The sequence below is a fragment of the Lagenorhynchus albirostris genome, chromosome 21, assembly GCF_949774975.1.
Source record: "Lagenorhynchus albirostris chromosome 21, mLagAlb1.1, whole genome shotgun sequence".
In the NCBI taxonomy this organism is placed as follows: domain Eukaryota; kingdom Metazoa; phylum Chordata; class Mammalia; order Artiodactyla; family Delphinidae; genus Lagenorhynchus; species Lagenorhynchus albirostris.
The window spans coordinates 23,557,129-23,571,172 of record NC_083115.1 but is presented as its reverse complement, the minus strand read 5'-3'; the positions used below and the strand labels follow the sequence as shown (position 1 = coordinate 23,571,172).

The 14,044-nt window shown below is 41.7% G+C and overlaps 1 protein-coding gene across 8 annotated transcripts in view; it reads right to left on the bottom strand.

Moving 5' to 3' along the window:
• The window catches only part of FBXO25 (F-box protein 25), a 63,663-nt gene that overhangs the window by 48,369 nt on the left and 1,250 nt on the right, over positions 1–14,044 (bottom strand). For all 8 annotated transcript variants that reach the window (XM_060136609.1, XM_060136611.1, XM_060136612.1 and 5 more), the window contains exon 2: positions 8,746–8,886. In XM_060136609.1, coding sequence (XP_059992592.1) covers positions 8,746–8,879 — 134 coding nt within the window. In that variant the 5' untranslated portion in view covers positions 8,880–8,886. The remainder of the gene's footprint in view (positions 1–8,745; positions 8,887–14,044) is intronic.

Genomic DNA, 14,044 nt, shown 5'->3' with positions numbered 1-14,044 from the left:
AACAAAAAACTACCAACCAAGAATACTCTACTCAGTAAACTGTCCTTCAGAATTGAGAAGAAATAAAGAATTTTCCAGAGAAGCAAAAGTTAAAGGAGTTCATCATGACTAGAACAGCCCTACAAGAAATATTAAAGGGATGCCTTTAAGCCGAAATGAAAGGGTGCTAAATACAAAGAGGGAAACATGAAAGTACAAATCTCACTTGTAAAGGTAAAAATATAGTAAAATTAAGAATAATCTAATGTAAAGACAGTGGGTTAATCACTCATAAAGGAAATATGCAGGTTAAAAAACAAAAATATTAGTAGTAAAAATAACTATGACTACAATAATTTGTTAATGGATACACAACATAGAAAGATGTAAATCGACACCAAAAATATAAAACGTGGAGGGAGAGTAAAAATGTAGCTTTAGAATGCATTCAAAACATAAGATGTTATCAACTTAAAACAGACTATTACAAATACAAGTTGTTTTATGTAAGGCTTGTGGTAACCACGAAGCAAAAATCTATAGTAGATACACAAAAGATAAAGACACAGGGAACTAAGCATACCACTAAAGAAAGTCATCAAACCACAAAGGAAGTAAACAAGAGAAGAAGAAAGTAACAAAGGAATTACAAAACAGCCAGAAATTAACAAAATGGCAATAAGTACATACCAATCAATATTTACATTAAATGTAAATGGACTAAATTCTCCAATTGAAAGACACAGAGTGGCTGCATGGATTAAAAAAACAAGACCAATATATATGCTGCCTACAAGACACTCACTTCAGATGCAAGGACACACTAAGACTGAAAGTGAAGGAGTGGAAAAAGATAGTCCAGGCAAATGAAAACCAAAAGAAAACTGGGGTAGCTAAACTTACATCAGAAATAGACAAAATAGACTTTAAGACAAAGACTCTAATAAGAGACAAAGGAGGTCATTATATAATGATAAGCAGATCAACCCAACAAGAGGATATAACATTTGTAAACAGAGGAGCACCTAAATAAATAAAGCAAATATTAACAGACCTAAAAGGAGAAATAGGCAGCAATACAACAATAGGAGGTGACTTAAATGACATATTAGACCACATGGACTTAACAGACATATATAGAACATTCCATCCAAAAACAAGAGAATACACATTCTTCTCAAGAGCACAGGAAACATTCTCCAGGATGGATCATATTATAAGGCCACAAAACAAGTCTCAATAAATTTAAAAAAGACTGAAATCATATCAAGCACATTTCTGACCCTGATGATATGAAACAAGAAAGCAATTACAAGACAAAGACTGGAAAATGCACAAATATGTGTAGATTAAACACATGTTAATGAACAACCAATGGGCCAAAGAAGAATTCAAAGGAGAAATCAAAAAAATACCTTGAGACAAATGAAAATGGAAATACAACATACCAAAACTTAGGGTATACAGCAAAAGCAATTCTCAGAGGAAAGTTCATAGTGATAAGTGCCTACACCAAGAAACAAGAGAAATCTTAAATAATGTAACTTTATATTTCAAGGAACTAGAAAAGAAGAACAAAGCCTAAAAACAATGGAAAAGGGCTTCCCTAGTGGCACAGTGGCTGAGAGTCCGCCTGCCGATGCAGGGGACACGGGTTCATGCCCCAGTCCAGGAAGATCCCACATGCCACGGAGCGGCTGGGCCTGTGAGCCATGGCTGCTGAGCCTGCGCGTCTGGAGCCTGTGCTCTGCAACAGGAGAGGCCACAACAGTGAGAGGCCCAGGTACCGCAAAAAAAACAAAAAAAAACAAAAAAAAAAAACCACCACAATGGAAAAAATAGTAGGAAGACAATGGAAAAGATCAATGAAACTAAGAGCTGGTTCTCTGAAAAGATACACAAAATTGACAAACATTTAGCAAGACTCACCAAGGAGAAAAGAGAGAGGACTCAGAGTCAGAAATGAAAGAGGAGACATCACAGCTCACACCACTGAAATAAAGGATCTTAAGCGACTACTATGAACAATTATATGCCAACACATTGGACAACCCTGAAGAAATGGTTAAGTTCCCAGAAACTCACAACCTACCAAGACTAAATAATGAGGAAAGAGAAAATCTGAACAGACTGATTAAGAGTAAGGAGATCGAATCAGTAACCAAAAACCTCCCAACAAACAAAAGTCCAGGACCAGAGAGCTTCACTAGTGAATTCTAACAAACATTTAAAGAATAATTAATACCAATCCTTTTCAAAGTCTTCCAAAAAAATCAAAGAGGAGGGAACACTTCCCAAAGTCATTTTGTGAGGCCAGCATTACCCTGATACCGAAACCACACAAGCAAACCACAAGAAAATTACAGGCCAATATCAATGATGAACACAGATGCAAAAATCCTCAACAAAACACTAGCAAACTGAATTCAACAATACATTAAAAGGGTCATATACCATAACCAAGTGAGATTTATTCTAGGGATGCAAGGACAGTTCAACATCTGCAAATTAAACAATGTAAGACACCACATTAACAAAATGAAGTAAAAAAAAATCATATGATCGCTCAATAGAAGCAAAAAAAGCATTTGTCAAAATTCAACATCCATTTACAATAAAACTCTCAATGAAGAGGGTATAGAGGGAACGTACCTTACCATAATAAAGGCCATATATGATAAGCCCACAGCTATCATCATGCTCAGTGGTGAAAAGCTGAAAAGGGGAGTTCCGTTTGCTCCACATCTGCATCACCATTTATTGTCAGCCTTTTTAATTTCAGCTATTCTGGTGGGTGGATAGTTCTACCTCACTGTGGCTTTTTTAAAAGCCTTTATTTTTTAGAGCGGTTTTAGGTTTACAACAAAACCAAGAAGAAGGTGCACATCACTGGGGTTTTAATTTAGTTTCCTTGATAACTAAAGATTTGAACTTTTATCTTACTGGCCATTTGCATGTTTGTCCAACTCATTCTCCCAGCTGCTAATTGAGTTGCTTGTCTCTTTACTAAGTTGCCAAAATCCTGGAAGAAAAGCTGTCAGTGTAACAGCTGAGTTCAATCAGGACACAGAAGCCACATCAATTATTTTAACTGAGAAACTTAAAATGAAAATGTACAAATATATACAAAGCATTGTTAACTAGGTAACCTAAAAGCCGAAAAGAACACTGAAGCATTCCAGAGGTAGTGACTGCAAACAGCTGTCACCACACTGCACTGGGAGAGCGAAGGGCACAGGCTGGAAGCAGCAGGAGGAAGCACTGTTGGCTGGTGCTGGAGTCTGAGCTCAGATGAGAAGCCTCGAGGGCCTGGGATCCACCTGCGGGGTGGGGTGGGGGCACCAGCATCTGGTGTTGAAGGGACACGATAAGCCAGGTCTGCAAATGTCAGAAAAGCTGGGAGGGACAGTCCAGTGCTGCCGACCTGGGGGGACAGGTACAGAAAGGCCCCGGCAGCAGCTGCCCCAGTCCCACCCCACAGGCCCCGTGGCACCCTCCCCAGGCAGGGCCTAGCAGGGCCCACCGGCTGCAGCGTCACAGGGAGGTGTGAGCAGGTAGAACGGGGCCCAGAGAACAGCTTAGTGACAGCTGACAAAACACGATACTTTCTCCCGGTCACTGGCTTGCCTGTTGATGTTCTCAATGGTGACTTTTCAAAGCAACTTTCAAAGATCGGTTTAGACTTCAAGGAGAGCTGCAGCAATGGTACAAAGTCCCCTCCCCCAGCTTCCCCACCATCCACATGAATGCAGGACGGCAACCAAAGCCAGGCGTGGATGCTGGCACAGTACCGCTGGCTCGCCCACAGACCTGTGTCTCGCCAGCCTCCCGCTGGTGCCCTTTGCTGTTCCAGGACCCCATCCGGACCTATGCGATCAGGGTACACGCTGCCCGTGTCTTGCTCCTGGTCACGTCACCTGGATCACCCGGTTAAGGTGGGATCTGCCAGGTTCTCAACTGTAAAGCTACTGTTTTCCCTTTGTGAATTCATAGATATTTTGGAGGATGCTTTGCAAATATTGTTCTTCCTTAACATCTCACCCACTAATCTCAGCATCTATCAGTGGACTCTGCCTGCAGCCATCATTACTGTGGTGTCCTAATGGTGACACTCTACTTCCCTATTCCTTCCACATTCACTAACTGGAATTATTCTGTCAGGAAGAGCTGTCCCTTCTTCCCCACTTATTCATGTGTTATATCCCCATAAACTCAGGGGTATTTATCTTCTCCTTTGAGTTATAATCCAATACCACCATTATTTGCTTTTTGCTCAAATGGCTCCAGCTTTGGCCACTGGACTGCTTTCAGGTTGGCCTCTGCCCTTTTGACATCTGACATATTCCCATCCACACACCCCCCCCTTTTTTTTTAAGTATTTCCTTACTTTTGGACACCACAAGATGCTCTAGGCTCAGCTTATATTTCCGTACCCCAGCTCTGGAATCAACCACTTCCCCAGGAACCCTTCAAAACAAAGATCCTGGTGTTCAGTCTGCTCATTGTTACTGGGGCACCACCACTCTTGGCCTCCCAGAAGACAGGACTGGGGAACATGTTATATTAATTCACCCACACACTGATCCCTATCTACCCACCCACCCACCCACAAGAGCAACAACCGCTTGAGTAACACTGACACCACCACCACCAATCCAGCACCACAAGGTACAGTCTAGCATGACTTTGTGACTTCCTTCTCCAAAGTGAGAGATCTGGCTGTCATTATCTGCATTTATTTACTCACTCTGCTTAACCCTAGTATACATGATAAAGTAGTTTCAGAATTGCTAACCCACACCCTGGGGCATGAGAAGCACATTTCCCACCTAGAGTGTCTGTCTATAGCCTGACAATATCCTGTCAACATGGTTTTCCCAAGTTCCCAGGTCAGCTCCTTTCTTCCACACCCACCTCAGTGTGGTTACGGGGTTCGTCTGTAACACAATCACATCCATCTGTCACAGTTTACATCATTTGGGTGAGCAGCTCCCCGTCACACACATCCTGGTTGGTTTTTTTTTTTTAAGATTTACAGAGAGCAAAATTTGCTTTTCATGCTGCACAACTCTATGGGTTTTGACGAATGCAGAGTCGTAAAGGGACTGGCGCCTTCCCTACAGGGCAGCTCTACCACTCCCCAAAAAGCCTCCTGCCATCTGTGTAATCAACTCCTTCCCCTACCTCTAGACCCCTCGCATCCACTGGTCTGTTTTTCACCTCTCTTTCCAGAAGGCCATATAAATGGACTCACACAATATGAAGCCTCTTGGGTTTAGTTTTTCTCACTAAGCAAGATGAAACTAAGATTCATCACGTTGTGTCAATCAATGGTTCGTTCCTTTCGCTCCTGAGTGGCCCTCCCCTGGAGAGCTGAAGAGCATGGGTGATGTCCAAGCTTTGGCAATTACTGGAAAAAAGCTGCTATTAACGTTCACATACAGGTACTGTGTAAACATAAACTTCCATTTTCCTTGGGTAAATACCTAGGACTGAGATGCTGGGTCATACGGCAGCTATATGTTTAACTTAATAAGAAAGTACCAAACTAGTCAGCAAAGTGGCTGTGCCATTCTACACTCCCGTCAAGCTTACGAGAGGACATTCATGCCAGCACTCGGCACTGCCCTCGCCAGCACCTGTAGCGTTCTGTTGTTTTTTAACTGTAGCCGCTGTGGCAGGTGTGTCATGGCACCTTATCTGGAAGGTGAACACTTTCTCCACACTTCTGTCTAGGCCACGTCGGCTGTCTCACTCCCCTGGAACTTGCGGTACGTTTCTAGCTCGTCTGCTGCTGACCCCTCATTGCACTGTGATCTCAGGCACACCGCGACGTGTGTCTTCCCAGATTGCCTGCACTTCCCTGCTGACTAATGACGTTGAGCTTATTCTTCTCTGCCCAGATTTACTTCCAAGAAATAAAAAATGGGAAAAAAGGATGAGCAGTGTGGTCAGATGAACATGCACTGACAGCAGGAGCAGAAATAGATACCACCTCATCAGAAAATGGAAGGTGGGCCTGCCCGTGACCCAGCAGCTCCACTCCCAGGCACGAGCCCTGAGGATCTCGCGCATGCATAGGAAGGTACACGGTCAGACTCCACTGTCATCAGACGAACGGCCACCCTCCCAGCTGCACAGGCTGAACACCTGCCTGCCTTTGCGGACGCCCCCCTCACTGCCCACCCACTCCACCTCTCAGCAACCTACCAGCTCCACTTGCAAAACATCTGAATCTGAGTACTTCTCATCACCCGCCACCTCCATCCTCTCTGAGCCACAGTCATTTCTCACTTGGGTCATTACACAGGCTCTTATGAATGAGTCTATCTGCTCTGCCTCACGTCTCTGCAGCCCATTTCCAACAAAAAAGCCAGAAGGAGCCTGTTAAAACACAAACCTGAACAAAAGCCCCCTCTCTCTGCTCCAAACCACTGACCCGTCTAGCTCTGAGAAAACCCATCTGGCCCTTCATGACCAGCCATGGCCACGCTGGCATCTGGTCCCCTGCTGCCCCTCATCCCACCCACCTTGCTGTCCCCGCTGCTCCCAAGTTCATGACACCTGCCTCGGGGTCTCTGCTCTCCCTTCCCCACCTGGGCCGCCCTCTCGGTGCCCAAGGTGTCATTCAGCTGACCCTTCTCAGAGAGGCCCCCCCCACGACACTTCCATGTACCACCCCCACCCCAACGGTCTTCCCTCCCACCCCAGGTTTTTTCCTTCACAGCACTTAAGACATGGAACAGACCACACGGAGCTCCTTTTGTCCTTTGTCTGACTGTCCCACTAGAATGCAAGCTCCTCCAGGCATGGGTTTTGCCTCTTTCTGTTTACTGCTGGATCCCAGCACTGGGAATACACAGTAAATGCCTGACATACGGTATAGACTGAGCACACACAACAGCATGTGTAATCACAAAACCAGAGGCATCTCAGGTCTGGCTCATGGAGGGATTTATCTACACACCAAAGGAGCACAGGCAGGACTCAGGCTCCTTCTGTTTCCAAGGAGCCCCCTCTGGAGAGGAGGGGACAGCCACATCCTTTCTGTGGACAAGCAAAGCAAAGTCACCTTCTCCTGGTCCCTCACTGTGAAGGGTCTGGAGTAAGCACTGGGCTGGGAAGACCAACACTCTCTCCGTTCACAGAAGGTAATTAACAAAAACATCTCTGATCCACACATCTTTGTGTGTTCTGGATGAAGCTGATAAAGATTCAGGATGAACTTAATAAAGATGAAAACTAAAAGTCCAACTGCAAGGGTCTGAGAACAATTCATTTACAACGGTCCCATCACGTTTCCTGGCAGGGAGTGAGTGAGTTGCCCATGGTCCCATCCTGTTTGTAAAGTTTATGTAAGGTTGGTAATTACATATACCATTTGTATAAAGAGAAGGCACCCAGACTTGCGAGGCACCTGGATGGGAGCAAGGTGTCTTCACTCCACCTGTGGAGAGTCCACGGCTGCTGTGACACAGCCTCTGTCCCTGTGAGGACACACACACAGAGAGGCCTCTGCCAGCACCACTTACATTTCAAAGGATTTTCAAATAAGTGTGAATAGGAGTGGGTGAGTGGGAGTGTCTGTGGGGAAGGGGGGAAGGGAGACAGGAGAACATGGAGTTTATCATGCAAAGAAAACAGGTCTTGATTGTATTTCTCTAATTCTATGAATATACGAGAAAAAAGTATTCTTCGATATTCACATGTTTGGAATGAGGGGAAATAAAGAATACATGAGGAAAAAAACACATGCAAATTCCTTAGTGTAGAAGTAGCAGTAACATTCTATTTCATGCACTACAGCTTTTTTTAAACTGACATTTTAGAATTCAGAATGGCAGAGAAATGCCACAATATAAATTCAACGAACACTGTGTGTTATCCTTCCTATAATCTTAAATATAAAATTAATTTCTGCTTTAAATACCGCAAACCCCAATCTCCAGTCTAAAGGTACCAAATTCCTAACAGAAAAACAGATGACCTGTCAGTTCGAAATACACAATTGATAGTTATGCAAATGTGAGATAAACACATGCAGTAAAATGGATGACTAGACCCGTGACACTTTGGAGGAAGAGGTCTGCAGACCTCCCCAGTCCTCCAAATGCTCAAATACACTTGTGACGGGGATCGCGGGTGAGCACACCACAGCCACGCGGGCCGGCTCCTGCATCCATGCAATCTCTCACTTTCATCTGGAGAAAGACCACAACCCCCAGCCTGCCCTGCAGCTCCCACTCCAGCCGGTGAGGTTTGGCACAGGTACCCTCCTCCTCTACCTTGCCAAGCACAACGCGGAGGTGGGGGCAGAGCTCCACCCTGAACCCCGCCGACGAGGCTACCCTCTGGGGATGGCAGAGCTAAAGGCCACCTCACCAACTCAGGCCTCTGACAGAGAAGACTATACTCCTGTCTCGCGCAAGCCACTGCCATCATGGGCCTCTGACGCAGGCCGCCAAAACTACATCTTTTAATTCCTTCAGGTTCCTCAGCTGTAATGGGAGGTTAATAAGAATAATACCTATCTCTCGGACTACTGTAAGGGTTAAACGCCTCAAATGAAAAAGAAGACGGCAGCATCTGTGCGCAGGCACTAGGCGATCTACCAGGCTCAGACTTTGGCTAGTAACTTGTTTCCTTACACCAGCCTTGTGCAGGTGCGGGGGGGGACTCCCAGCCAAGCAGTAAGTCATGGGCTCCAACAGGTGAAGCCGTAAGAGTCAGGCGGGGACGGTGTGGCTCTGCTGAGCTGCGACTCACGTGCCGTGGCTGGCGCCACACCGGTCATTCTCTCCTTCAAGTCCCTCACTCCAGGGTTCACATCTTTTCCAGCCGTCTTCTGTTTTAATCCAGCTCCATCCAGGAGATCTCCAGTCCTGGCCCAAAAATGGCATAGCTCTCCTATAATTTAGGTTAAAAATGTATGTGTAATTGATGTAAGTTTCTTTTCATTTAGAACATTTATTCGTTAACTTTAATGAATACAATTCTTAATATTTAAATGTCTGCACGTGCCTTACATGCCAGCTAGACACTGAGGTGAAACACTGAAGGTAACACAGGACTTCAGTTGTACTAAAATAAGATGGATGGGGATTGGTGGATTTATTAGCCCAGCCTTGCACGTGTCATGAAAGGTTTCCCAGAGGTGGCATCTCAGCTCATGCCTGAAGAACAAGCAGTCAGGGAGTGAGGAAGAAAAGGAATATGACCGAACAGAAAACTCATGCCAGAAATTAGAAGCAACAGAACATGAAACACTGATGCTCAGCCCTGTACACAGTCCAGTCTGCCTGAGGCTGACCATGTAAGGGGGAGTGGGGAGTGGCTGGAAGTTGAGAATGGAGAGGCCACTGGGGGCAAACAAAGTCAAAGGAGCGAGACTGCACTCTGAGGACACCAAGCGGCCGAGAAAGGAAGCTCCACTCCGCAGGGAGACAGTTCAACCAGACCTGAGCTTCACAAAGACCTCAGGGCTACTCGGTCTCTGCCAGCGCCTAGTGCCTTCCTAGTAATAAATGCTGTCTGAAATTACTTACATGGCTACAGTCTGCCTTCCTCAAGAAAACGCGATGTCTTGTTCAACTCTGTATCCCAACACTTGGAACGATGCCCGGCGCACAAGGGTAGCTCAACAATCACTGAATGAATGGCTCAGAGGGGAGGGTAAGGCTGGAGAGCAAGGCAGGAAAACCGCCAGCATCCAGACTGTACAGACAGAGACCAGACGGCGTGGGGACAGAAGAAAGCCAAGGGGCCAGCTTCAAGGGTCGCTGACATTGAAGGGACAAGCAGGTGAAGACGAGCCGCGAGAAAGGACACCGAACAGGAAGAGCCACGGACGTAGGGGAAGTGGGAAGGCAAGAGAAGAATGGGTTTAAGAAAGAAATGATCAACAGAGAGGACAGTGTTATAAAGAAGCCAGTACGGTAAGAATTTAAAAGTATACATCGTGTTTAGCTACAAAAAGGTAGTTGATGACTCAACAAAAAGTTTCCATAGAGTAATGTGTTATATTAATCTCATGTCCAACGACGTAGATTTGGGATATTTCACTAATGTGGAAGTATCATATCACATCATATCATAGAGTACACAAGAGATGAAAGTGTTCAAATACCATCTCCCAAATATATTTAATGTAACTAACAAAAAATAGGCCATTAAATAGGCATTTATACTGGCTTAGAAGAGACAAAAAAATTTCAGAGGGAAATTATAACTCTTCAACAATATTCCTATGTCAACTACAAGTGCTCAACATGAAACGTATGAAGTAATTTTCCTTTGTACCAAGAGGATCTCAAAACCTTGCTAAACTAAGTAATAATCAGAACACATCTTTTTCAGTCATATATTGTTTAACTGAAATTCTTTCTTTAGAAGATAATTAAAAATAATTCCTTAAATTTCAAAACTATTTTGATAAGCCTCATCTCCCACTCTTGTTTCACAACTACTGATCACCCTAAAATGCAAAAGCCACCACCCAAGTCTAGTCCATCCAGATTATTTAAGGTTGTCTCCAATAGCAGGTGTCTGATACTTTTTCATGAAGCTTCAGACAGAAGCCAGAGAATACTTTTACGAAAGAAGGCAAGTACCATGATGTAGTAGATGATGTTTAAACGACAAATTTAGTCTCATAAAACACAAACAAGAGAAGAATGTCTTTGAGGACCACCTCTGACAATTGCCAAAGTATCTCTCAATATCATATTTAAACTGCGTTTAAAAAAAATCAAGTGGCAACTGTGCAGAATATTGCTAATAGGTCAAATACAGTATTACTTCAATGACAAACATATAAACACAGACTAAATGTGTCATTATCTTATGTGTCCCTTCCCGAAGGGTATACCAGTAAACCCTTGAGGAACTAAAAAAACAAATGAAAACCCCCTCCACACACAATATATGTAAGTATATTTAAAATATATTAAAATATATGCATATGTGCAGTCAAAATGTACAAACCAACAGTCATAAAATAAATAAGCACTAAGGATGTAATGTACAACACGATAATTAACACTGCTGCACATTATATTTGGAAGTTATTAAAACAGTAAATCTTAAGAGTTCGCATTATGAGGAAAAATATTTTTTCTTTTTCTTTAATGTTGTATCTATAGGAGATGATAGATGTTCACTAAACCTATTGTGGTAATCATTTCATGATGTATGCAAGTCAAATCATCAAGTTGTACACCTTAAACTTACATAGTGCTATATGTCAGTTATATCTCAATAAAACTGGGGCAGGGGGGATGTTACGTAGAAAACTGTCCCTTGAAGAATTCTCTGTAACAGGAACAAACTGTAACAACTATAAAATATCTAAAAGAGGTTTTGTTATATATATTTGTTATTACACTGGGATTGTAAATGGCTATTAACAATAATTGTGCAAATATATGTTAACATGAAAAGATATTCACAGTATATTAAGTGAAAGCAAAGCAAGTTTTAGGAAAATATATGTGATACTTCTGTGTATTTCTACATGCAGGCACAAATTTATACATGTGTGTACAGAAAAAAATCTGAAAGCAGATATAGCAAAATGTAAACAGTGAATATCTCTGCATGTTTGAATTTCAAGTGATTTTACATTACTTTTTGAGGCATTTTTATTTTTAATATTTCTTTTATTAGATGAAAATGTATTACCCACGTGACAATTTTTATAGAACACGACTTGCTGATCTGAAAGGCAGAAATGGTGACATTGTTAACCTATATTATTTGATTCCTGATGCAGTTGAAGAATTGTCCCCAGTATGTTTCCTTTTTTCTTTTGTGATCTGTATGCTCACAGATTTTACAAATTTATTATTTTAGTTTTTTCCTTTCTTGTAGAATTCAGAAGTCTTCATATATTTAAATTAATAAAATTGGTTTCTCATTAAATATATACATATGTATATAAATGTGCATACATGCAATCTTGTAATATGAGTACTAAATGAGTGGTAAAGAGAGAATAACTAAAAGAAACTCAGAGTAAAAAGCAAACCACCTGGGAAACCTCTGAAGAGAAACTAGGACATGAGCTTGGCCTTAAAGCATGGTTAGATCTTAAGTGAATGAAGAAAGGAAAAAAATACCAATCACAGAAATGGTGGGTGAAAAAAATGAAGACAGGAATACATGTGACATGTTTGAGAATAAGCGGAATAGGCTGGCTGAAATAGAGAACAGATTGGAAAGGGGACTAGGAGAACGCAGAATATCAAAATTGTTTGGACTTTATTCTCTAAATAATTTAGTTTTTGAGCAATCCAGCAATGTGAGCAGTGCTATTTTCACAATAATTTGCCAGGGTGTGAAGGACAGACTGAAGGGGAGAACAGAGGCAGAAAGAACAACTACTTAACAGAAACTTCTTACCAACACCTCAGATAACAAGATATTTTAAGACTTGATGACACACACTGTACTTGCCTATTTAGACACCATGCCCACTCACCACTTAATGCACTTATATTCAGGCCTCACAAGCAATCCCTGTAACATTTACACTAAGTTTCTGCAGTAAAGTTAAGAGTCAGCTAGGGGTTTCCTGTAAGATAATTGATTCCTTTACAACTACCAAAACCCTACAGATCATTCATATTGACTTTAACAACTCTGTGAGAAACAAACATAGTTAGCCTGAATTTTTCAGCTGCTAAGTGTTTATATTTCCATGGCTTGGAAGGAGTGAAATGCAGCTAAAGGGACCACGGAAATAAAAATAGTACATTTCCAAGAGTTTTATTTTCAACACAGAGGAAAAGATTTGTTTCAAAATAAATGTGTGTATTCCATTCCATATAGGTGTATAATCTTTATACTTATGCTTTACACTTGCATATAACTTTTTTTTAAATTGAAGTATAGTTGATTTACAATGTTGTGTGAGCTTCAGGTATACAGCAAAGTGATTCAATTATGTACATTTTTTTTCATATTCTTTCCCATCATAGGTTATTATAATATATAACCTTATACAGTACTTATATGTAATCTTTATACTTTATGCTTTAGTTCATGAACTAAAGCAGAGATTCTGGAAGCACAGATATTACAAACAATAACAAAAAAGCCATCAGGGAAAAGAAAAAAAACAGAAAGAAAAAACACACGAGTTGCAATGTGAAAGGCTTGGGTCTCAAATTTTCAAAAATAGTCCCAGTCTGAAGCCTCTAACAAGTCTGCAAATTGAAAAATACTGTTAAACTTTTGGAATGATGACAACCCATCATTTTTTATGGAAATGTATTTATCTGTTCTGCTAAAAGATCTGAATTGCTATCATGTTATAAATTTAATTAAAATCACCTTTGTTTTGATAATTTCCAAATACAAAAATAAGAACTAGAAATTACTCCTGAAAATTATTAAATGTGTAAGAGCAACTACTCAAAAGTGGCTACTCTCGTAAAATAGCTGGTACAATCTGCAATTTTGTGCACATTTCATGCCAACTAATGTCAGAGAGCATATGGGGCCATCTGCTGTAGATCTTCCCTCAATCTCTATTTTATATGGCAGGACATGGGGGTGAAGCACTGCAGGAGAACAGGGCTTCATGAAGTTCATTTGCCAGTGGAAACTCCTGCACAAGACAAGAAATGTCTTTCCTTCAACAAGTACACTTTCCGTTAACTAATGATAACAGCAGCAAATATTTTCTAGATCTCAGTATGGGTTAGGCATCACCCTAGGCAGTTTACCTCTATTACCTCATTGAGTCCTCACACTACTGTATAAGGTAGGAAATGTTGCAATCCGCATTTAAAAGTTTTAAATCTCTATTTTATAGATGAAGAAACTGAGGCAAAAAGTTTGGTGGAGCTGGGATTTACAGTCATGGAATCTCAATTCACAATCCATGCTCTACCACTATATTTTTAAAACAGCAATTCCTGAACACCCTATTAGAAACAGATGTCATAAAACTGCAGGGGTTTTTTTCTTACATTTTTTAGCTTATATGTCATACATCACCAGATATGATCTAAAGTAATGATTGATCTAAATATAAAAACACTAAGACAAGGAAAACATGACA